Source organism: Schistocerca nitens, chromosome 3, assembly GCF_023898315.1.
Source record: "Schistocerca nitens isolate TAMUIC-IGC-003100 chromosome 3, iqSchNite1.1, whole genome shotgun sequence".
Lineage (NCBI taxonomy): Eukaryota > Metazoa > Arthropoda > Insecta > Orthoptera > Acrididae > Schistocerca > Schistocerca nitens.
In genome coordinates this window covers 776,939,435-776,965,211 of record NC_064616.1, presented here as the reverse complement: position 1 = coordinate 776,965,211, position 25,777 = coordinate 776,939,435, and the positions used below count along the sequence as shown (strand labels likewise).

The following is a 25,777-nucleotide window of genomic DNA, read 5'->3' as shown; positions in this document are numbered from 1 at the left end:
TCCCCATCGGCATGGAAGTGGCCGAAGTGGCGTCAACTCGAAAGACTTGCACCAGGCGAACGGTCTATCCGCCGGAAGGCCCTAGCCACATGACTTTTATTTTTATCGACCCACTTGCTGGGATCTTCTTCAGGATGTTTCGGCGTCCACTATTGCTACAACACAGCTGTTCTAGCAGTCGTGGACACCGAAACATCCAGAAGAAGATCCCAGCAAAGGGGTCGACACGTCGATTATTTTAGAGGAAATATGTGGCGTCCTAACAACCCAGAAGATTTTAACTTTAATGATATAAGCACTCCATTAATTTATCTTCTCCTCGAGGCAATACTATGAAAGTCTGTATACCACGGAAATACATTTGGTTTAAGATAAATAAATATTATACTGTTGCAAGAAAAAGGCATATGAAGTTTTAAAATGAATACCCAGATGCTTGTATGTGACGTCTCCTTCCAATTGTGACTCAATGATAATTTAATCATAGGATAATATAAGGGGCGATCAATAAGTTTCTATTTGAGGGCATCACTGCAGGGTGTATCCAACGTAGCGATACCGATGCAGGTATATAAGCACCGACATGTGGGCAAGATATGTGTGTGGCATTATGTCTTTCCGACCTGCATGCGGTGAATACAAAAACGTCAACTATGGGGACGTTAAAATCAAATGCGCCCACACAGGAGCAGTGTGCTGTTATTCTTTTCTCGGCTCCCAAAGAACAAACACCGATATACATCCATCAGAGAATCAAACAGATGTATGGGGCAGCATGTCTGTCGAAACCCACCGTTGTGGAATGGTGCGCCAAGTTATGTGCTAGTCGCGATTCGACACAAGGCGCCGTTCGATCTAGGAGGTAGAAGTTGCGTCAACTCAAGTGAGAGATGTACCACAATTGCACTGTGTGCACATATGGAAGAGACGCGGGGGATAAAAAGGAAACATAACTGGGTGAAGCCGTGGGATTTACGTTGGGGTTGGTTTGGGGGGAAGAGACCAAACAGCGAGGTCACCGGTCTCATTGGATTAGGGAAGGATGGTGAAGAAAGTCGGCCGTCCCCTTTCAAGGGAACCATCCCAGCATTTGCATGGAGCGATTTAGGGAAATCATGGAAAACCTAAATCAGGATGGCCGGATGCGGGATTGAACCGTCGTCCTCCCGGGGTTTTACGACGACACGATAAAAGCATTCAACAAAACTTGTTATGTGAGCTTATAGTGGGGGACATCAAGTCGTACATCAATTACTTAAGAATGGATAAGCATACATTTTAGTATGTGCTCAGTGAAGTGTATCATATCACAAAGCACAATACTCACTTAAGAACTGCTATATCTGCAGAAGTCAGGGTCACTGTAACACTCCGAGTCCTTGCTACAGGAGAGAGTTAGGTTAGGTTAGGTTAGGATTGGTCTCCAATCTTCTTAATCTATTTTTGTATTCTGGGTGCCTCATGTTGAATAGCGCCTCATCAGCTTCATACATCTCTATTAATTTTGTAGTTGTCGGTTCACACCAATTGTATTTACCAGAAATGTTTATAAAAGCACTACAGATGACAGAACGCTGCAACGATGCTAGCGCTCCACATGGTAACATACCACATTGCAGTGAACAGAAGACAAGCAAATTCTTTGATCAAATATAGAGGGAGGCCCTAGATTTGATCAAATTTATTTGACGACAGACGAGATTTGACAAAGTTCCCTGTTACACCATCAAATTTCTTTGACAAAGACATTTGACAAAGAAATTTGATAGTGTAATACTGGCGCTATGGAGAAATAAGATGATTGCCTCAGTGCTCAGGGCGATTTTGCCTGTCTGACATACCGATTCTATACTGTACGGCCTTCGAACGGAAGCTCTTTAATTTCCCCTTATATGTTGCTGTGATTTGTGACGTGGAAAACAACTTTGAGAACGTGTGGTGCGGCAGCGCGAGGCGGGTGCGCGACCAGGTGACGCACGCAGAGCGGCGCGCGCCGAATGACTTGCTGCGGCGGGCAGTGGCAGCCGCCTGCGTGGGTCGGCGCCTGCTGCCGGCGCCGGAGCAGCGAGCTGAGGCAGAGCAGCTGGCCGGCCGCCTGCTGGCGCGCATGCAGGCCTGCTCCTGCAACGCCTACCAGCTCTCCGAGCACCTACTCGCCTCGCCTCACGACAAGGTACGTTCACACACACATACACTACTGGCCATTAAAATTGCTACACCACGAAGATGACGTGCTACAGACGTGAAATTTAACCGACAGGAAGAAGATGCTATGATATGCAAATGATTAGCTTTTCAGAGCATTCACACAAGGTTGGCGCCGGTGGCGATACCAACAACGTGCTGACATGAGGAAAGTTTCCAACCGATTTCTCATACACAAACAGCAGTTGACCGGCGTTGCCTGATGAAACGTTGTTGTGATGCCTCGTGTAAGGAGGAGAAATGCGTACCATCACGTTTCCGGCTTTCATAAAGGTCGGATTGTAGCCTATCGCTATTGCGGTTTATCGTACCGCGACATTGCTGCTCGCGTTGGTCGAGATCCAATGACTGTTAGCAGAATATGGAATCGGTGGGTTCAGGAGGGTAATACAGAACGCCGTGCTGGATCCCAACGGTCTCGTATCACTACCAGTCGAGATGACAGGCATCTTATCCGCATGGCTGTAACAGATCGTGCAGCCACGTCTCGATCCCTGAGTCAACAGATGGGGACGTTTGCAAGACAACAACGATCTGCATGAACAGTTCGACGACGTAGCAGCAGCATGGACTATCAGCTCGGAGACCATGGCTGCCGTTACCCTTGACGCTGCATCACAGACAGGAGCGCCTGCGATGGTGTACTCAACGACGAACCTGGGTGCACGAATGGCAAAACGTCATTTTTTCGGATGAATCCAAGTTCTGTTTACAGCATCATGATGGTCGCATCCGTGTTTGGCGACATCGCGGTGAACGCACATTGGAAGCGTGTATTCGACAACGCCATACTGGCGTATCACCCGGCGTGATGGTATGGGGTGCCGTTGGTTACACCTCTCCGTCAGCTCTTGTTCGCACTGACGGCACTTTGAACAGTGGACGTTACATTTCAGATGTGTTACGACCTGTGGCTCTACCCCTCATTCGATCCCGCAAAACCCTACATTTCAGCAGGATAATGCACGACCGCATGTTGCAGGTCCTGTACTGGCCTTTCTAGATACAGAAAATGTTCGACTGCTGCCCTGGCCAGCACATTCTCTAGATCTCTCACAAATTGAAAACGTCTGGTCAATGGTGGCCGAGCAACTGGTTCGTCACAAAACGCCAGTCACTACTCGTGATGAACTGTGGTATCGTGTTGAAGCTGCCATCCAAGCTCTGTGTGACTCAATGCCCTGGCGTTTCAAGGCCGTTATTACGGCCAGAAGTGGTTGTTCTGGGTACTGATTTCTCAGGATCTACACTCCTGGAAATTGAAATAATAACACCGTGAATTCATTGTCCCAGGAAGGGGAAACTTTATTGACACATTCCTGGGGTCAGATACATCACATGATCACACTGACAGAACCACAGGCACATAGACACAGGCAACAGAGCATGCACAATGTCGGCACTAGTACAGTGTATATCCACATTTCGCAGCAATGCAGGCTGCTATTCTCCCATGGAGACGTTCGTAGAGATGCTGGATGTAGTCCTGTGGAACGGCTTGCCATGCCATTTCCACCTGGCGCCTCAGTTGGACCAGCGTTCGTGCTGGACGTGCAGACCGCGTGAGACGACGCTTCATCCAGTCCCAAACATGCTCAATGGGGGACAGATCCGGAGATCTTGCTGGCCAGGGTAGTTGACTTACACCTTCTAGAGCACGTTGGGTGGCACGGGATACATGCGGACGTGCATTGTCCTGTTGGAACAGCAAGTTCCCTTGCCGGTCTAGGAATGGTAGAACGATGGGTTCGATGACAGTTTGGATGTACCGTGCACTATTCAGTGTCCCCTCGACGATCACCAGTGGTGTACGGCCAGTGTAGGAGATCGCTCCCCACACCATGATGCCGGCTGTTGGCCCTGTGTGCCTCGGTCGTATGCAGTCCTGATTGTGGCGCTCACCTGCACGGCGCCAAACACGCATACGACCATCATTAGCACCAAGGCAGAAGCGACTCTCATCGCTGAAGACGACACGTCTCCATTCGTCCCTCCATTCACGCCTGTCGCGACACCACTGGAGGCGGGCTGCACGATGTTGGGGCGTGAGCGGAAGACGGCCTAACGGTGTGCGGGACCGTAGCCCAGCTTCATGGAGACGGTTGCGAATGGTCCTCGCCGATACCCCAGGAGCAACAGTGTCCCTAATTTGCTGGGAAGTGGCGGTGCGGTCCCCTACGGCACTGCGTAGGATCCTACGGTCTTGGCGTGCATCCGTGCGTCGCTGCGGTCCGGTCCCAGGTCGACGGGCACGTGCACCTTCCGCCGACCACTGGCGACAACATCGATGTACTGTGGAGACCTCACGCCCCACGTGTTGAGCAATTCGGCGGTACGTCCACCCGGCGGCCTCCCGCATGCCCACTATACGCCCTCGCTCAAAGTCCGTCAACTGCACATACGGTTCACGTCCACGCTGTCGCGGCATGCTACCAGTGTTAAAGACTGCGATGGAGCTCCGTATGCCACGGCAAACTGGCTGACACTGACGGCGGCGGTGCACAAATGCTGCGCAGCTAGCGCCATTCGACGGCCAACACCGCGGTTCCTGGTGTGTCCGCTGTGCCGTGCGTGTGATCATTGCTTGTACAGCCCTCTCGCAGTGTCCGGAGCAAGTATGGTGGGTCTGACACACCGGTGTCAATGTGTTCTTTTTTCCATTTCCAGGAGTGTATGTACCCAAATTGCGTGGAAGTGTAATCACATGTCAGTTCTAGTATAATATATTTACCCAATGAATACCCGTTTATCATCTGCATTTCTTCTTGGTGTAGCAATTTATTGGCCAGTAGTGTATATATCTGCTATACGCACCATATGCCCCTTCCACATCAAGGGCGGGCAGGTTACCCGCTTAGCGGAGGCCAGAATGAGACGGCCTTAACCAGTGCGAAGAACATCGCCATTTAATCTAATGGGGCAGCTGGCAGCCGGGTGGATGCGCTGACCGCAGCTGACACGCACTGCCTGCCTAGCCTGAACGAACGGAATATCGTTTGCTCGCTGTGGCAGTGCAGGTTGTCCGACGTGCTCCACTGACAAAACAAGAGTGCGCGCATGTCAGCTACTCAGCAATCTTTCTCAAACGACTTTACAGAAACGATTCGGTAAAAAAAGGTTATTTAGTCCTTGTAGAGCTATGTATCAGATTCGGAGAGAACTGCTTATTTTTATGGTAATTGTTACTGTGATACTTCGAATTCAAATAACCCATGGCACAAAATTCGATCAGTTTACAATGAAAAATATGTACTTATATGGATATAGTGTCTGTTCTTTCGGACATGTCCGAAAGAACAGGCACCATTGATGACCTGCAGCCGTCTAGAACGAAATTAGAATTATGTTAATACCTTCAGCTGCTTACGGGCGTTGATATATATCAACGAGGACGGGTGAAAATGTGTGCCCCGACCGGAACTTGGGATCTCCTGCTTACGTGGCAGACGCTCTATCCATCTGAGCCAGCGAGGGCACAGAGGCTAGTGCGAGTGCAGGGACTATCTCGCACACGCCTCCCGTGAGACCCATTACCTTCTTCTTCTGTGCGGATGCACATATGTTCCTCGAACTCTTACGGGACTTGGTAAGAATGTCTTCCACGAGTAATGAGTGTGTTGGGGTGGGTCACTATGAACATAGTGTGTGGACATACAAGGTGAGAATGTGGGTCTCGCGGGAGGCGTGCGCGAGATAGTTCCTGCAGTCGCACAGTTCTCTGTGCCCTCGGTGGCTCAGATGGATAGAGCGTCTGCAATGTAAGCAGGAGAACCTGGGTTCGGGTCCCCATCCAGTCTGGCTTTAGCTGTCGCAGCGGTCGCACGCTCCTCAGGTTTGCTCCGTGAACGTTGAGTGTTTACACCAGTGTTTTCGTGTTTCGTGCTCGTTTATTGACGTTTTGCACGTGAATTAAGCGTTATCAATTGAGCATTTGGTATTCGTTCGTGTAATCTTTCTACGTAGTGCCGTTGGGATTTCGGCGTTGTCCGAGATTTCTTCGCTGCAGAACACCATGGCAAACTCCGTGAGAAAAAACACCGTGATTTTCACCTTCGACAAGTACACCCGTCGAGTACAGCCCTCTGCACTTGAAATACACGACTGGATTACCGAGGTAATTGGCCTTCATTCTGAATCTGTTCATACCATGCAGCTAGACTCTGATGAATACTGCATTTTTGTAAAGTTTAACGATTCCGTGACTGTAGACCGCTTTCTGGCAAAATTTGGTTATGAAACGGAATTTATACACCGTAATGGTACTAAAAGTACTGTCAAACTCCGGAATTCAGAGTCTGTAATTAGGAATGTTAGGGTTTTGAATATTCCCATAGAAGTAGACAACTTGAAAATTAAAGATGTCCTTTCAAAGTATGGGGTTGTCAGGCAAATAGTCAACGAAAGGTGGGCTTTGCATTTCAAGCTGCAGTGCTTTAACGGCATTCGCTCCGTGGAGATGGAAGTGAAGGCAAACATTCCCTCCCACATCTTTGTTGACGGGCACAAGGCGCATGTTATGTACTCAGGGCAAACCCCTACATGTCATGTATGTAACGAGTCTGGTCACCTCCGTCAGGACTGCCCTCGCCGTGTTTTTGTGCTAACAAATAACCTTACGCAACGCCGGAAATTAACACTCAACGATTTGTTGCCAGCCAGTAATACAACAGAGCCGGCGGCAGTCGTGGATCCTGTTACTACCTCTGAAAATGTTGCACTTAATGTTAATGACTTTCCGTCTTTAAAACCTGCATTAACTGCTGAAATTCCGTCCCGTGACAGCGAGTTTCCCACTAAAAAGCGTCCTCTAAAGGACACTGAAAAAAATGTTGATGTGGACTCTTCCTGTGAAACACCCGTTGCCAGGAGGCCGAAGCCCAGTCCTGAAGATCTGTTGGAAGTGGAAAAAGGAGATGGAATGCAGGTCGATGTGGCTCCCACTTCCGCACAAGGACTTATACCGCCACGAACAGATAGCGACGCAGCTGGTAGTGACCTTTCACGGAAATGTGACCCTGAGCCTGAGGTCACGGCTGAAATAACCGCATCAAGTGCACAGCCCACACAGTGCGATCAGTACGAGGAAGTACTTGAGAACTGTTGAGTTCAATGCGTCTCTCTCCAGTAGGGCGGGTATGACATGCTGGCGAAGCATATTGCAGTAACATTGGCCAGTCACACTGCACGTCTTTGGTCCTTGAGCGCCAGCCTGTTCAAAAAAGAATGGGCCAATGATGAACGTAACACCCGCCATGTTAGCCGCGAGTACTAATGCGCTGCTTCCTGGGTAGGCGCACCGGCCTTGGATCGAATCCGTCCAGCGGATTATCGTCGTTGGTCGGTGTGCCGGTCAGCCTGGATGTGGTTTTTAGGCGGTTTTCCACATCCGGCTAGGTGAATACCGGGCTGGTCTCCACGTTCCGCCTCCGTTACACGACTCGCAGACGTCTGAACACGCTCGCACTCTTCCATTAATTACACACGACGCAGACAGCTTGGGTGCACTAATTCCGTCCCGGGGGGTACGGGGTGGTGGCAAGAAGGTTCAAATGGTTCAAATGGCTCTGAGCACTATGGGACTCAACTTCTGAGGTCATTAGTCCCCTAGAACTTAGAACTAGTTAAACCTAACTAACCTAAGGACAACACACACATCCATGCCCGAGGCAGGATTCGAACCTGCGACCGTAGCGGTCGCGCGGTTCCAGACTGCAGCGCCTAGAACCGCACGGCCACTTCGACCGGCGCGTGGCAAAAAGGGCATCCGGCCACCCCTTTCCACTAATCTCGCCAAATCCATTCCTAACAATGCCGACCCTGCGTCAGCGAGGGACATGGCACTAGTGAAAGAGAAATGATGAACATAACCGTGAAGCCACATCATACGGTGACATGTTCACCATGCAGAGGAACTTCATGCACAGTGACTGGAGGTGAAGATCCCCACACTCGGCAATTCTGTGTGCTCACCTCACCCGTCAAAGAAAAATGAGCTTCCTCTGTCCATAGGATAGTCCAGGGCCAGCTCCCGCCAACTTCAGTCCTTGTGACAAAGTGGAGAAGAAAGTCATCACGTCGTTGTGCGTCCTGTGGTGCAAGCTGCTGTTTTCAGTTGTATATTTCTCTCTCATTTTACACTATTCGATGGACCAGCGTCTTGTTTTCTCCTTCTTTAAACACAGTGCCAAAGTCGATGTTAGAAATGCTATACCTGCACTTGTAGCCATTCCCGCTAGTGCCAAAAGTAAGGTTAAATTGTTCCGGAGTGGCACAAATCCGCCCGGCAGACTTGTGTCGAGGTGAGCCGGCCAGTCTGTGGTTGGTTTTTAGGCGGTTTTCCGTCTGCCTCGGCGAATGCGGGCTTGTTCCCCTTATTCCGCCTCAGCTACACTATGTCGGCGATTGCTGCGCATACAAGTTCTCCACGTACGCGTACACCACCATTACTCTACCACGCAAACATAGGGGTTACGCTCGTCTGGTGTGAGACGTTCCCTGGGGCAGTGGGGGGCGGGGAGGGGGGGGGGGGGGGTGGTCCACCAGGGGCCGAACCGTACAATAACTGTGGGTTCGGTGTGGGGCGGCGGAGGGGCGAATTGGACTGCGGTAGTCGTCGTGGGGTTGTGGACCACTGCGGCTGCGGCGGGGACGAAGCCTCTGCGTTGTTTCTAGGCACCTGGTTAACATACAACATGAAACATACAAGGTTAAATGTACAAGCTTTCTTGTTACGTGTACGGCCTTGTTTGACATATCCGTGGCTAGATAAGAGCGAACTTGATAGATAATTTTGCTCTTAGGAGGTGGGAGCTTGGTAAGTTTTAAAAAGTTTTGTGGTTCATTTGAAAAAAGTTGTTGTAATCATTCGGTTCTTAGAGTAATATTTCCTTTAGCAGATATTCATGTGTAAATCCTCGATTTAAGCCACTGAGTGGACCAGAGACTTGTTTTCTTCTTCTTCTTCTTCTTCTTCTTCTTTGCAACGGCCTTCCCGCACTGGATACATCGGTTCCCGTCAGATCACCGAAGTTAAGCGCTGTCGGGCGTGGCCGGCACTTGGATGGGTGACCATCCGGGCCGCCATGTGCTGTTGCCATTTTTCGGGGTGCACTCAGCCTCGTGATGCCAACTGAGGAGCTACTCGACCGAATAGTAGCGGCTCCGGTCAAAGAAAACCATCATAACGACCGGGAGAGCGGTGTGCTGACCACACGCCCCTCCTATCCGCATCCTCAACTGAGGATGACCCGGCGGTCGAATGGTCCCGATGGGCCACTTGTGGCCTGAAGACAGAGTGCTTCTTCTTGTTTAAACACAGTGCCAAAGTGAATGCCAGGACTGCTTTGTCTCCATTTGTCGCCGTTCTCACTACTGTCAAAATACACACGAACAGCGCCTGCTTCAAAGTGAGGTTAAACAGACAAACATTGTTTGCACGTGTACGGGCTTCCTCGCATTTGGGAGGACGACGGTTCAATCCCGCGTCCGGCCATCCTGATTTAGGTTTTCCGCGATTTCCCTAAATCGCTCCAGGCAAATACCGGGATGGTTCCTTTGAAAGGGCGCGGCCGATTTCCTTCCCCATCCTTCCCTAATACGATGAGACCGATGACCTAGCCATCTGGTCTCCTTCCGCAAACAACACACACACACACACTCACGGGCTTGCTTGGCAAATCCTTAGATAGGTAACAGCGATTTTGTAAAATACGTTCTGTCGTTTACGGGGTCTTTAAATAACAAACATTAAATGCTGCCTCACAAACTTTTGTCTACATTGGTATTTTTGTAGGTTACGTATTACAAAATATGGTCGGGTGAGGTCCGCAGCACAAGTGTGTTGTCTGTGAGCAGCAGGGCGAGCCGGTGGAGCTGGGCGGCGCCGTGTACCCTGCGGTGAGCCTGCTCAACCACGCCTGCTGGCCCAACGTGTCGCGCCACAGCATGGGCCGCGCATGCGTAGTGCGTGCCTCGCGGCCCGTGTCGCGCGGCGCCGAGCTGCTCGACAACTACGGGCCCAGCTTCCTGGCCGAGGACCGCGACGAGCGCCTGCAGCAGCTGCGCGCGCAGTACTTCTTCACCTGCACCTGCACGCCCTGCGAACAGGACTGGCCGCTCGTGCATCAGCTGCCGCCCACGCGGTCAGTACCGCCGCCTCTTCTCCTTTTTATACTACTGGCAATTAAAATTGCTACACCACGAAGATGACGTGCTACAGACGCGAAATTTAACCGACGGGAGGAAGATGCTGTGGTATGCAAATGATTATTTCTCAGAGCATTCACACAGGGTTGGCGCCGATGGCGACACCTACAACGTGCTGACATGAGGAAAGTTTCCAACCGATTTCTCATACACGAACAGCAGTTGACCGGCGTTGCCTGGTGAAGCGTTGTTGTGATGCCTCGTGTAAGGAGGAGAAATGCGTACCATCACGTTTCCGACTTTGATACAGATCGGATTGTAGCCTATCGCGATTGCGGTTTATCGCGTTTATCGCGTTGGTCGAGATCCAATGACTGTTAGCAGAATATGGAATCGGTGGGTCAGGAGGGTAATACGGAACGCCGTGCTGGATCCCAACGGCCTCGTATCGATAGCAGTCGAGATGACAGGCATCTTATCCGCATGCCTGTAACGGATCGTGCTGGCCAGACGCTGCAGTCTGGAACCGCGCGGCCGCTACGGTCGCAGGTTCGAATCCTGCCTCGGGCATGGATGTGTGTGATGTCCTTAGGTTGGTTAGGTTTAAGTAGTTCTGAGTTCTAGGGGACTGATGACCTCAGAACTTAAGTCCCATAGTGCCCAGAGCCATTTGTAATGGATCGTGCAGCCACGTCTCGATCCCTGAGTCAACACATGGGGATGTTTGCAAGACAACAATCATCTGCACGAACAGTTCGACGACGTTTGCAGCAGCATGGACTATCGGCTCGGAGAACATGGCTGAGGTTACCCTTGACGCTGCATCACAGACAGGAGCACCTGCGATGGTGTACTCAACGACGAACCTGGGTGCACGAATGGAAAACGTCATTTTTCGGATGAATCCATGTTCTGTGTACAGCATCATCATGATCGCATCCGTGTTTGCCGACATCGTGATGAGCGCACATTGGAAGCGTGTATTCGTCATCAAATGGTTCAAATGGCTCTGAGCACTATGGAACTCAACGGCTGTGGTCATCAGTCCCCTAGAACTTAGAACTTCTTAAACCTAACTAACCTAAGGACATCACACACATCCATGCCCGAGGCAGGATTCGAACCTGCGACCGTAGCGGTCGCGCGTCCCCAGACTGTAGCGCCTAGAACCCATGACAACTCCGGCCGGCTATTCGTCACCGCCATACTGGCGTATCACCCAGTGTGAAGGTATGGAGTGCCACTGGTTACACGTCTCGGTCACCTCTTGTTCGCACTGACGGCACTTTGAGCAGTGGACGTTACATTTCAGATGTGTTACGACCCCTGGCTGTACCCTTCATTCGATCCCTGCGAAACCCTACATTTCAGCAAGATAATGCACGGCCGAGTGTTGCAGGTCCTGTTAGGGCCTTTCTGGATACAGAAAATGTTCGGCTGCTGCCCTGGAGAGCACATTCTCCAGATCTCCAACCAACTGAAAACGTCTGTTCAATGTGGTCGAGCAACTGGCTCGTCACAATACGCCAGTCGCTACGCTTGATGAACTGTGGTATCGTGTTGAAGCTGCATGGGCAGCTGTACCTGTACACGCCATCCACGCTCTGTTTGACTCAATGCCTAGGCGTATTAAGGACGTTATTACGGCCAGAGGTGGTTGTTCTGTGTACTGATTTCTCAGGATCTATGCACCCAAATTGCGTGAAAATGTAATCACATGTCAGTTCCATTATAATATATTTGTCCAATGAATACCTGTTGATCATCTGCATTTTTGCTTGGTGTAGCAATTGTAATGGCCAGTAGTTTACATTATATTCAATCCGCTTTTCTTCACAAATTTTTACTGTTCTTGCTGCTACTGTCATCTTCAGTCTGAAGACTGGTTCGATACAGCTCTTCACGCAAATCCACTCTCTACAAGCCTTTTCATCTCTGCTTGTTGGCCGAGCGGTGTAGCGAGGTGGTGTGAGGCGCCTTGCCACGGTTCGCGCGGCTTCCCCCGTCGCAGGTTCGAATCTTCCCTCGGGCATGGGTGTGTGTGTTGTCCGTGGCGTAAGTTAGTTTAAGTTAGATTAAGTACTTTGTAAGCCTAGGGATCGATGACCTCAGCAGTTAGATTTAATTGGAATTTACCACAAATTTCTAATTTTTTCTGCTCGTTGTTGTGGTCTTCAGTCCAGAGACTGGTTTGATGCAACCCTCCATGGCAGTCTATCCTGTGCAAGCCTCGTTATCTCCGACTAACTGCATGAACAAGGAGATCTAGAAAAGTAAGCATCTCTACATGAATCTATTAAATTTGATAAACTCCCTCTCACAAATATAATATCCATTCTCAAAAAGCGTTTGTCATCGAACTGGCAAGAGGAATGGTCGAGGACATCTAAAATCAAAGGCAGTCACTATACGTTAAACCCTTTCATGATTCAAAGAGTACCATGGTATAATTCGACATAAACATCGAGGGGCTTCACGACAGTTACAGCACGGCTGAAATTAATCACTGGAAGTTCAACGGACACCTTTGTCGGCTCAACTTAAGTGACCCCTCTACGTTCAAATGGTTCAAATGGCTCTGAGCACTATGGGACTTAACATATGAGGCCACCAGTCCCCTAGAACTTAGAACTACTTAAAACTAACTAACCTAAGGACATCACACACATCCATGCCCGAGGCAGGATTCGAACCTGCGATTGTAGCGGTCGCGCGCTTCCAGACTGAAGCGACTAGAACCGCTCAGCCACACCGGTCGGCTACACGCTTCACTCCAGTACTAAATTGATGATCCCTTGATGCCTCAAATAATGTCCTACCAACCGATCCCTTCTTATAGTCAAGTTGTGCCACAAATTCCTCTTCTCCCCAATTCTATTCAGTACCTCCTCACTACTTACGTGATCTACCTATCTAATCTTCAGCATTCTTCTGTAGCACCACTTTTTGAAAGCTTCTATTCTCTTCTTGTCCAAACTATTTATCGTCCATGTTTCACTTCCGTACATAGCTACACTCCATACAAATACTTTCAGAAAAGACTTCCTAACACTTAAATCCATACTCGATGTTAACAAATTTCCCTTCTCTAGAAACGCTTTTCTTGCCGTTGCCACTCTACATTTTATATGGTCTCTACTTCTACCATCATCAGTTGTTTTGCGTCCCAGAAAGTAAAACTCATCTACTATTTTAAGTGTCTCATTTCATAATCTAATTCCCTCAGCATCACCTCATTTAATTCGACTACGTCCCATTGTCCTCGTTTTGCTTTTGTTGATGTTCATTTCATATCTTCCTTTCTCTTCTTGTCCGAACGGTTTCTAGTCCACAAATTTCTAATTTCCCCATTTCAGTTCAGTACCTCTTCATTAGGTACTCGATTGACCCAACTAATCTTCAGCATTCTTCTGTAGCACTATATTTCAAAAGCTTCCATTCTCTTCTTGTCTGAAGGAACGCTTTTCTTGCTATTCCCAGTCTACACTTTATATCTTCTCTGCCTCGGTCTTCGTCAGTTATTTTGTTGCCCACATTACAAAAGTCATTAACTGTCCATTCCCTTCAACAGCTCTTCCAGGTCCTTTGCTGTCTCTGACAGAATTACAATGTCGTCGTCAAACCTCAAAGTTTTTATTTCCTCTCCATGGATTTTGATTCCTACTCCAGATTTTTCTTTTGCTTCCTTTACTGCCTGCTCAATATATAGAGACTGAATAACATCGGCGATAGGCTACAAAACCCTGTCTCACTCCCTTCTCAATCACTGCTTCCCCTTCTTGCCGCTCGACTCTTATAACTGACATTTGGTTTCTGTACAAACTGTAAAAAGCCTTTCGATCCCTGTATTTTACCTCTGACACCTTCAGAATTTGAAAGACAGTATTCCAATCAACATTGTCGAAAGCTTTCTCTAAATCTACAAATGCTAGAAACGTAGCTTTGCCTTACCTTAACTTACCTTTTAAGATACTTGTAAGTCGTAGGGTCAATATTGCCTCGCGTGTTCCAACATTTCTACAGCATTTAAACTGATCTTTCCCGAGGTCGGCTTCAACCAGTTTTTCAATTCGTCTGTGAACAAGTCGTGTTTTTACATCTCTGCTTATCTATTGCAAAACACCCAATCAGTCAAAAAAATTTCGAGTCTGGATTAATAAAAAATTTAGTAGGGTAAAAATGGTGGTTTTAATGCTTCAGACGTTCTACATCGTTTCCCGCCAGTTGACAAGAACGGACAGAAATTTCGTGCAACCGTGTGAAACCGTCAGAAAAGTCCTTCTTTGAGACGTTCAACTACCGCCCTACGTTGGCTTGAATGTCGTCAAAGCGTTGGCCTTTCATGTGAATGTCTGCACATTGTCGTTTTGTGGTTCGTATTAATAACACTAAGCCTCGTCACCTACGATGATAATTTGGAGAAAAAAATTGTCCGTCTTTTCCACTTTAGTCAAATCTTGGCGGGTGTCCACGCATTGCTGTTTTTGTTCGGGAGTTACGGTGTGCGGAACAAACTTTGCACACCCTTTTCTCCTCTTCAAAACATTGCAGAGAATGTCTTGAACACTTCAGTTGGACATGTTGCTCCATTGCGATTTGTGACAGACCAACGTTAACACACTACTGCTGTACGACTGCCTGCTCACAAATGAATGGTCGAATGGACATCAGTTGTTTACAGTTGTCAGCTCAAGTTGCCAGTGCAGTTACGCCGGGAATAAAATCAGTCCTGAAACTTTTTGGATGGATGGTGTACATCAAAGTTGTACCTGAAACTTTCATGGCAGATTAAAACTGTGTGCCGGACCGAGACTCGAACTCGGGACTTTTGCCTTTCACTGGCAAGTGCTCTACCGTAGGCAGGAGACGAGGCACTGGCGGAAGTAAAGCAGTGAGGAGGGGTCGTGAGTCGTGCTTGGGTAGCTCACTCGGCAGAATACTTGCACACGAAAGGTAAAGATCCCCAGTTCGAGTCTCAATCCCCAACACACAGTTTTAACAGGCCAGAAAATTTCACTTCAGCACACATTCCGGTACCAAGCCTTGCTCTCCCTCTGCAATTTTTACCCTCCCACATTTCTTTCCAAACTGTTGATTCCTTGCTGCCTGAAGTCGTGCCCTATCGGCCAATTCCTTCTTTTAGCTGCCACAAAATTTCTTTTTTCCCCAGTTCGGTTCAGTACTTCTTTATCAGTTATTCGATCGACCCACCCAATCTTCAGCATTCTTCTATAAAATCACATTTAAAAAGTTATAGTCTCTTCTTGTCTGTACAGTTTACAGTCCACAAATTTCTTTTTTTCCAAGTCAGTTCAGTGCGTCCTTATTAGTAACTGAATCGATCCATCTAATCTTCAGCATTGTTCTGTAATACCACATTTCAAAAGCTTCTATTCTCTTCTTGTCCGAACGGTTTCTAGTCCACAAATTTCTAATTTCCCCATTTCGGTTCAGTACCTCTTCATTAGGTACTCGATTGACCCAACTAATCTTCAGCATTCTTCTGTAGCACTACATTTCAAAAGCTTCCATTCTCTTCTTGTCTGAAGGAACGCTTTTCTTGCTATTCCCAGTCTGCACTTTATATCTTCTCTGCCTCGGTCTTCGTCAGTTATTTTGTTGCCCAAATTATAAAAGTCATTAACTGGTTTTAGTATCTCATTTCTCAGTTCATCTGATTTAATTCTACTGCATTCCACTGTTCTCCTATTGTTGATTTCCATCTTATAACCCCTTTTCAAGACATTATCCTCCCATTCAACTCATCTTCCAAGTCCTTTTCCGTGTCTGACATAATTAAAACGTCATCGGCAAACCTCAAACTTTCCTCAAAATTTTGATTGCTTTTCCCTTAGCTTTGATCCCCTTTCCAAATTTCTGCTTGCTTTCATTTACTGCTTCTTCAGTGTACAGATTACATAACGCCAGGAAAAGGCTACAAACCTTGTCTTACTCCCTCCTCAACAGCTGCTTCGCATTCATGTCTTTCGATTCTTATAACTGTAGTCGTCGTTTACTTGGTCGACATACGTCTGTCCTTCGTTTCGGATTGTAGTTCTGGGTCTTCTTGGGTATTCTTTCACCTTTCACTCTATTCGCATGTTGTTTCGAACTCCGCCTGCATTCTGTTATGTTCTCATTAAGAGCATGTACATGCAACTAATTTTTTTATTTCTTTATTAAATCTCTTGTTGTTCAGCCCTTTACTCTCCTCAAAAATCTCATCTCTGTTGTTGTCATCTCTCTTTTTATTTGTCCGCCGCGGTAGTTAAGTAATCAGTGCAGTTGACTGACACGATGGGAACCCGGGGTCAGTTTCCAGCACTGCCAGAGATTTTGCCTTGGTGGGAGGACTGGGGTGTACTCAACCTCGCGAGGCCAACTGAGGAGCTATTCGACCGACTGGTAGCGATTGCAAGGTCAAGAAACCCGACAACGAGCAGGAGAGTGGTGTGCTGACCACATGCCTTTCCTACCTCATCCAATGATGCCACAGGCAGAGGATGAAACGGCGATCGGTCGGTACCGGTTGGCTCGTCTAGGACCAGAACGCGAAATTTTACTTTTACTTTTTTCTTTTTGTATATCCAACTCTCGCTTCAATACAACAGTAATGGTATCGCCGTAGTTTTATAAACTTTTTTTGTATCTATTCGGATTTTGTAGTTCATACTTTTTACACATGTTATTTGATATTTTTGCAGCATTTCATCTATATCATTATCACTCGCGTGGCAGCTCAGGTATTTAAAATATGACGTTTGTTCAATTACTTTGTTGTTAATTACTGTTTTTGGTCGTAGTGGGTATTTACCTTGAAGGGCCACAAATTTCGTCTTATGCAGTGAAATTATTAGATTGTTCTGCACTTATTTGGTTTAGCCAGTGTACTGCTAACTGCATGTCGTTTTCACTTCCTTGTATTATGCTTTAACATCTGCGAACTGTAAAGCACTTAGATTACTGTGTTTATCTAATGTAATTCCAGGATAATTGTATAGTTTCAAACTTTTAAGGACATTAGTAATATAAAGGTTAAAAAAAGAGAGTGGAAGGGAACACCTCTATCTCACTCCTTGATCGATTGATTTTTATCTCTATTCTCTCCTGTACATACTACTATTTCTGGGTATAAGCTGTTGATTACCCTTGTGATCTGTGCTTGGTAGCCACTGTCATTAATTACTCTCCATAATTTATTTTGATCAACTCGATCGAAAGTTTTTTCAAAATCTGTCAAAGCTGTGTGGGTTCCAAGATCAAATTCTGTTTGTTTTTCTTTGGGACGTTATATTGTACAGATAATGTCATTTTCTAAATTCATTTTTATCTCCTTGGAGAACTGCCACAGTTAAAACTGTTAAAAAAACGTAGTTCAGCTACATTTGCACTTAGGCTCATTGCAAATCTTGGGGAGAGACAAATCAGAAAGTTGACATATTTTGTATATTTTTATTCAATAATGTCATATGGAATAATGTTCTGGGATAACTCATCTTTAAGAAAGAAAGTCTTCATTGCCCAAAAACGTGCTGTAAGCGTAATATGTGGTGCACGTCCACGATCATCTTATAGGCATCTGTTTAAAGAGTTGGACATTCTGACTACTGCTTCACAATATATTTATTCTCTCATGAAGTTTGTTGTAAGTAATCCACTGCAGTGCAAAAGGAAAAATGATGTTCATAATTACAACAGCACCAGAAGGAAAAACGAGATTCATTACTCTACATTAAGGTTGTCTTTAGGACAAAATGGGGTGCACAGTGCTGAAACAAAAAATTTTGATAACTTACCCAGAGATATAAAATGTCTAACAGATGACAAAGCAAAATTTTACAACAAACTAAAACAGTTCCTCCTTGATAACTCCTTCTACACAGGAGAAGAATTTATATTATTGTAATATGTAAAAGGCGGTGGGTAGAAAATATTCACGTTTTTAGATATTTAAAAAAAAAATTAAATGTTCAGCATGTAGCAATATTTAAAAATTAAGTTGTAGTGTATATGTAAAATGACTCGTTCCACGTCATTAGGAATTATCATGCAAATGATTCATAGAACATGAAAATAACTAATAAATAACTAATTATTCTTGCAGCTGTCCTATTTTTAGTTCTTTATTTATTTTTTTAGTTAATACATTATTATATTGTCAATATTTACACATTCATTGTCGTCATCAAAACACATATCGTTCCCAGCATCATCCTGTTTTCACAGTAACTCTTGATAATGTCCAGTCCTTTCATATTCTTTAATTATATTCAGTTCGCTGTAACTTTTTCTGAGTAGTTCATTTGTTTCATTTCGTAGTAAGCTAGAGTTTGTCTTTCAGGTAGATCATGTTTGATGTGAGAGATGAATCTGTCCCAAGATTATTGATGGCCCTGTCATACAAGTTGTCTACCAAAATTTAATTTCTGTTGATAGTGGTTTGCTGCTTTAGGTGTGCTATTCTGCAGAAGCCTATCATATTCTTTATTTTTTCCGTTTTATGTATGCTTTCTGCTTTTAATATATCATTCTATATTCTTAATTTTTTTCGGTTTTGTTCTTTTTTTTCTTTTCCACACTGCTCCTTTAATTGCATTTGCTATATAGTTCATTAAATTGTGCCCCTCTACATCAACATTATTCCTAGTTGACTTTTTCCTAGATATTGATCTAATCTTTTTTATATAGTGTCCTTATGCTATCATCTTGGGTGAAGTTTACTTTGTATACTCACTTAGCTGTTGGTATTTTGCTTATTATTATTATTATTATTATTATTAGCTTTCTCCATCTATCTAGCAGTATAAATACAGACACTAGTAGATAGTGGTCCAAATATGTCACATCCTCTATAACGCCATGTGTCTCAGACAAGAATTTTTCGTTTGTGATTATTTAATCTATGAGTGACCTCCACTTCCTCACGCTCATTGTGCATTTATGGCTACTTATTTTTCCAGAGGAAAGTATTAGTTAATTTTAACTTGCTGAACGTTGCGAACTATCTGAGCTCTTCTCCAGTGCTGTTCGTTCCATTATCCATAAAGGTTCGTATCACACATGGTACTGACAAATTTCCATCATGGACATTCAGACTGCCACATATAAAAAAATGGTCTGTTTTGTTGATTCTGTTCATTGTTTGTTGTAATTTGTCACGGAACGTAGCTGTATCATATTTTCTTTCTTCTTCTGGTGCATATACACTCTTGTTACTTACTTAAATCTCACAGTTATTATTCCTTCATTAATGTACGCTTGGCTCATTATTATGTTTTTCCATTTGTTATTTACAAGTGCAGCCACTCCGCAACGTGTTCTTCTATGTTGTGGTAGTCCACTGTAAATCATAATGTAATCATCTAGATCTTAGATCCATTTTAACTTATTATTTGTTTTAGACGTGACCCTGATGTCTGTCTTTCGTTTCGTCAGTATCCTATTACGTTCTAGTTCTTTGTTTCTTAATTTTCTTGCATTCCATGCGATGATCAGAATTCTGTTTTTTATGCCAAGTCATTTAACCATTTCCTGTCTCGTTCTTCTCCGTAGAGATATATCTGGATTTTCTTTGTGAAATTTGTATGTACGAGGGTCATTCAATAATTAAAACGACAAACTGGTCTGGGGAAAAACTGTTAGTAGGGCAAGTTTGTTACTTATATGGCTTTAAGCTGGCACCACTAGGATGAGCCCTGATCAGCTGATGTATCAACATTGTTTTGTTCATAACCTCAAAAATACATTTCAAGATGGCGAGTCTGCTTGAAACGTCCACATTAGTTGAACAACATTCTGTTATTCGTTTTTTACTTGCTGAAGGCGAGAAACCATGAATATATACTGTAGAATGTCTAAATTTTATGGTGAAGGTTGTATGAATCGTGCAAATTTTTACAAGTGTGTAGAGTAGTTCAAAAATGGCCGCGACTCAGTGACTGACGAACACCGTTCTGGCCGACCAGCTGCAGTTTCAACTCCCTCACTTGAAAGTCGAATTGATGAAATTATTCGTGCCGACCGACGTGCGACTGTGGAAATGATAGCTGATTAGGTCCACGTTAGTACTGATGCAGTTCATACATTATCTGTAACAAGCTGAAGTACCGCAAAACATGTGCAAGATGGGTCCCAAATAAGTTGTCGCGGCTACAGAAGGAAACATGGTTGAGAGTGTGCACAGAGCTAAAAGAAAGTTATGAAAGAGAAGGATAGCACTTCCTCAACAAAATTTTAACTTGTGATGAAACTTGGGTTCACTATTATGAGCCAGAATCAAGAAGACAAAGCATGGAGTGGAAGCACACCAACTCACTTGTCAAGAAAAAATTCAAAACCCAAGCGTCAGTAGGAAAAGTCATGTTGACAGTTCTTTGGGTTGCTGAAGGTCCAGTTTTTTGTGATTATCTCGAAGAGCAGCGTACAATGCACAGCCAATACAAAACAAGGTGAAGCCAGCCATGAGAGAAAGATGTTGTGGGCCTCAGAGGAGAGGTGTGATTCTCCAGCAAGGCACGTCCTCATATTGCTCAACTAACCTGCGAAACCATCGACAAAATGGGCTGGGAATTACTGCCTCACCCTCTTACAGTCCTGATTTAGCACCTGGTTATTTCCATTTGTTTGGTGCTCTGAAGGAGACATTATGCAGGAAAAGGTTCCAAGACAACGAGGACGTGAAAAAGTTTGTGGGAAATTGGTTCAAACATCAAGATAAAGAGTTCTTTGCAGCCGAAATAAAAAAGCTTGTAGCTCATTGGAACAAGTGCATAATGTTCAAGGGGATTATGTTGAAAAGTAGAAAAAGTATTGTTTTGTAAAAATAAATGCATTTTTCTCCAGACCAATTTGTCTCTTTAATTGTCCAATGATCCTCGTAAAAGATTTCCCTCCAGTATGAAGTACCACGCCATAGATGGAGCAATTAGCTGTTAATGCTACCACATTTCATTCCATATCTCCATAAATTGCTACAATCAAATATTTATATCAAATTTCTGATCCTAATTGTGAATAATTGATATCATAATCATAGGATACCAAGTTTTTGCATATTGTAGAATGGATAACTTTATATTTCTCAACGTTTAAAATTTTGCATCACTGTGAAATCTTATCGAGATCAGACTGAATATTTGTGTAGTTTTTCTAATGTAGCCCATCATTATAGAAACTACATCGTCTGCAGAAAGTCTGAGATTGATACAAATATTGTATGGTAGGTCTTTGATACGCAAAATAAACGACAATATGTATAAACATGTAGAATTCTTCATTTTTATTATTTTTGGTACACATTTCTAAGGGAATGAACATTTTTCTGTCAAAACTGAAGAATAGTTTCAGCTCATGCTTCAAACATTTCAGTGAACCAAATGCCTCATCGGAAAGAATAATCTCGTAGAATCACCTTCATTCAAAAAGATTCGGTCAGGGCTCTTATACCTAGCCCGCTTGCATAATCGCATGTCTTAATGGGACATTGTATGCCCTATGCCGCCAATGTTAAATTACCGAATTTTGTGACCCATTATCTCGGAAACTTTTTAAGACACCAACTTACAATTTTCCATAATTAGTGAATGCACCTTTCTAGATACACTGAACTAGAATTATTACTAAAATTGTATTGTGTCGCATGTTATCTTTTTTTTTCAAACACTCAATTTTTTGACAGAATTTTTGTAAATGAATGAACATAAAAACAAAACAACTCAGGACATTTTAATTATTCTTGTTCTTTACGTGTTGAATCTCACACTTGGAATGCTATGAAAATGTCATGTCTCTACTATCAGTACTTTTCTAGAAAATGGGACATCTATTGCAGAAAATGTAGTTCAGAGATATTGAGGTTTAAAACTTTTTTATTACAAATTGCTATACAGTCTTACATTTCTGCACTAGAATTGACATGGCCCATAGTCTGTGTCTTCATCAGTGTCACAACAGCCCAGTGCTTGCCTCCTCCTTTTCTTTCTTGCTTCTTTTGTCATTTGCTGAGCAGCTACCTCTGCTTCACATATACAAAGTTCATTCAGTTCCTGCAGTCTTTTAGCTGTGCTCTGTCCAAATATTGTCCCCAACTTCTCCACAACCTTAAGTCTTTCATAGCTCCCACCATTGAAAGTTATTACAGCATCAAACACTGCTAACTTTAGTGTCAGAAGGCCAACAAATACATTTTTAGGCAGACGGCACCACACAACATTACTGATGGACTCATTCACATTCTGGGTCTTCCCATGTAAACACTTCTTTAGTAGCTCAGGATTTGCCAAATATCTAAATAGGTTTGATTGCCTCCATTACTGCCAAAGGAAGAGAATGTTTACGTGTAAATTCATGCAGGGTATCAGAAAACTCAGCTTGCCTATATTTACACCAAGTGTTTTGTGGAGATGGACACAAAACATGACATGGCTTTTCATCGGTTGATATTCGATGAAAGAAAGTACCCACAAATTTGCGTTTGTTGAAGTTACTTTTACGCTTAGCCATTTTATTTACATTTAAAAAGCAATAGAAGTTAGCTTACTAGAAAAATAGCCGATAATCACACTACTTTCAATGAAAACTAGTATCAGAAACAAAGGACTGATTTGTTTGTTTTTAATGCTAACTTCTGAGACGTAGCAGTAGGTACAAAACAAAGTAATTCACAGCCTTCTAGACTGTGTAGTTCCCAAGATATGACTGCTCAACTCTGCCAGTATATGCGTAGCCACGAAATTTGACAGTCACACATCAACATTCAAACCATTATTTGAAGGTCTCACAATTGTCTGATTTAATGTATTATATACCAAAATGTCCAGGAAAGTCCAAACTACATTATGGAGTAGAAAAAAGAAAATGTCAAATTTCAATGAATTCCACATAAAATGTCCCCTTAACGAGGCCACTTCTGTCACAGGGAGGTACACTGACCACAGATAGAGTCCACCCCGTGGATGGATGATGATGGGTTTTTAGGCCGTTTTCCACATCCCAATCAGCGAATATAGGGCTTGTTCCCTCACCTCAGAAACATGATAAGCAAACATATAGAACACTTTCTCACATTTGCACACAGAATTTACTGTATACACAGACGGGTTTGGTGCACTGCTTCTGTTCTGACGGTGAATGAGAGATTGATGACTTTAGCTGTTTCATGTCCTTAAATACCCAATCAGCATCAGCGTCTTATACCTAACAGATTTCATTACAATGTTTGTCTACCACAGTTCAGACTATGGTAATTTTTACACGCTTTGTGCTTAACGTCACAACACGATTAGTGTGACGATTGTCCATTGTGTATGTTTCAGTTACAAATGTCCGCAGTGCAAGAAGCCGATAGAAAGCAACCTGACTGCAGTTCGCCGCTGTCCGCACTGTAAGAAGAAAGTCGACTTCAAGAAAACAGCATGTAAGATAGCCGAGTCCTCACAGTCGTACAGGGAAGCTGTCGCTAAACTTTTGGAAGGAAAGTTCGATATAGCTATACAGCTGTGCGCTAAGAACATGCATTTCTTGGATCCCATCGTCATTCACCCATCCATGGACTTTTTAAAATGTCAACAGGTACTGAATCAGTGCTGGAGTCTTACTGGCAACACCAACGTCATACAAGATAAAGTTCTTTAACATGAAAAGATAATGCTCATAGGAACTATAAAGATACTAATTTTTGCTGTACTGTGTGTGTGTGTGTGCGTGTGTGTTTGTGGTTTTTTTAAGGATGATATAATTTAATGCCGTATTAATCTAAATGGTTGATATCCACATGTCAACTACCAGTCGAGCCAAAAGTAACAGAAAAAGAATCAATGATTGTGAGTGTCGTTAGTAATGTGATTCAGTCCCCCAGCAAATGCGCAGTAAATATTAAATTATTTTTTTAATAATGCCAGATTACTGCCAGCATATAATGAAATCCAGCAGCTCTGACAAGAGAACAGCGCCTACTCGACAAGGATCGAGCAAGTCATGAGCCATTTATGTTAGCGTAGCATCCAGATAGCGATAAGAGTGCTGAACGGCAATCTGAGCATCGTGGATTCGAGTCCCTATGTGTAAATTTTTTCTTATTTGTTTTCAGTTTTTACATTATTTACATTGTGTATAATCCGAAATAATGATCAATATATTGTATTTATTAATATTTTCATAAAAGGCATGAAATTAAAGGCAATGGAAAATTTGGGACTCCACATTAATTTCCACGAAAGGGTCGTACTTACAGCGTCCTCGAGGACTATGCAGTTACTTTTCCAAGAAGAGATTGGAATACTATCATGCAGGACTTTGTTACGCGTGGTCTGCTGCTAAAATGTCCGATGAGAGAGAACCTTTTATGTGTGTAAACCACGTTTTTGTAGAGAAACTTTAAAACAACCATGTGATGGTGAAAATACAGCGTTTATAACGTGTACAAGATGCCGCGAAAATTAGTGCCTCCTCTGTTTTTACGACGAGTGTCTCTCCAGCGCATGTAAACCATCAACTTTAAAATAGTCAAAGAATCTAATTTTTTTTTCTAAGTTCTTATGTTCGTCTTACAGTCTCGCCCTGGAAATTTATTTGCAATCGCAGGTTGACCTTTGCCATTCCTTTTCGTGCCTTTTATGAAAATATTAATAAATACAATATACTGAGCATTCTATGGTTTATTTTCAGTGAAAGTAACAGAAAAACTGAAAATAAAAAATAAAAAAGCTTTCGCTTATGGACTGTGCAATGCGACCCTCGGATTACCGTTCTGTACTTTTTCCGCTGCGCCAACCGTCGCCTGGATGCTACACTAACATAAATAGCACGAGTCGCCCGATCCGCGCCAAAAATGCTATTTCTTCTAAACTCTCGGCTGTCTGGAGCCGCCACTTCCATCACTTTCATTTCTGGTCAAGCACTACATATCCCATAAATTTGGACGAAATCGGTGACGACGAGTAGACGCGGTCCCCTTGTGAGAATGTTATAGCGCTGTCTTTCGGCCAAAAAGTGACTACTGGGGCAACTGTTTTTGCATTGTTAATATAATGCTTGCTTTCCTGTGAGGAAGCAAACCAAATTATAAAAAAAAGCACACCACTGGTAATATTTTCGAGTTAAAGATTTTTCACTTTCTCTGCTACTTTTGATGCACTGGGATGGTATATGTAATATGCAGTAATAATAGTAAAACACACTTCTGCGTTCGTTATACTGTAAAGGACAATAAATTTTTAATCTCTGTTAATGCTGCATATTTAAAGATAAAATCCTTCTACCGTATTTACAAAGGCTGGCCAGTCATTATAGTTTAATGTCCTGTTAACCCAAAATTACGACAGCCCCATGAAGTCTTGTCTGTTGGAGATTATGAGGAACTTTACATGAAGATGCAAGCAAAAATTGCAGTAGAACGAATGGAGAATGTACAGGGTGCCCCAAAAAGAAT

General features: G+C 44.1%; 1 protein-coding gene and 1 pseudogene across 1 annotated transcript in view; both read left to right on the top strand.

Moving 5' to 3' along the window:
• The window catches only part of LOC126248783 (SET and MYND domain-containing protein 4-like), a 146,495-nt gene extending 120,919 nt beyond the window's left edge, over positions 1–25,576 (top strand). Inside the window, exons 7-9 of the mRNA XM_049950158.1 lie at positions 1,948–2,173; positions 10,060–10,346; positions 23,664–25,576. Of these exons, the coding sequence (XP_049806115.1) occupies positions 1,948–2,173; positions 10,060–10,346; positions 23,664–23,982 (832 nt within the window). The 3' untranslated portion in view covers positions 23,983–25,576. The remainder of the gene's footprint in view (positions 1–1,947; positions 2,174–10,059; positions 10,347–23,663) is intronic.
• On the top strand, positions 9,184–9,301 carry LOC126250345 (5S ribosomal RNA; annotated as a pseudogene).
• Positions 25,577–25,777: the final 201 nt, after the last annotated feature.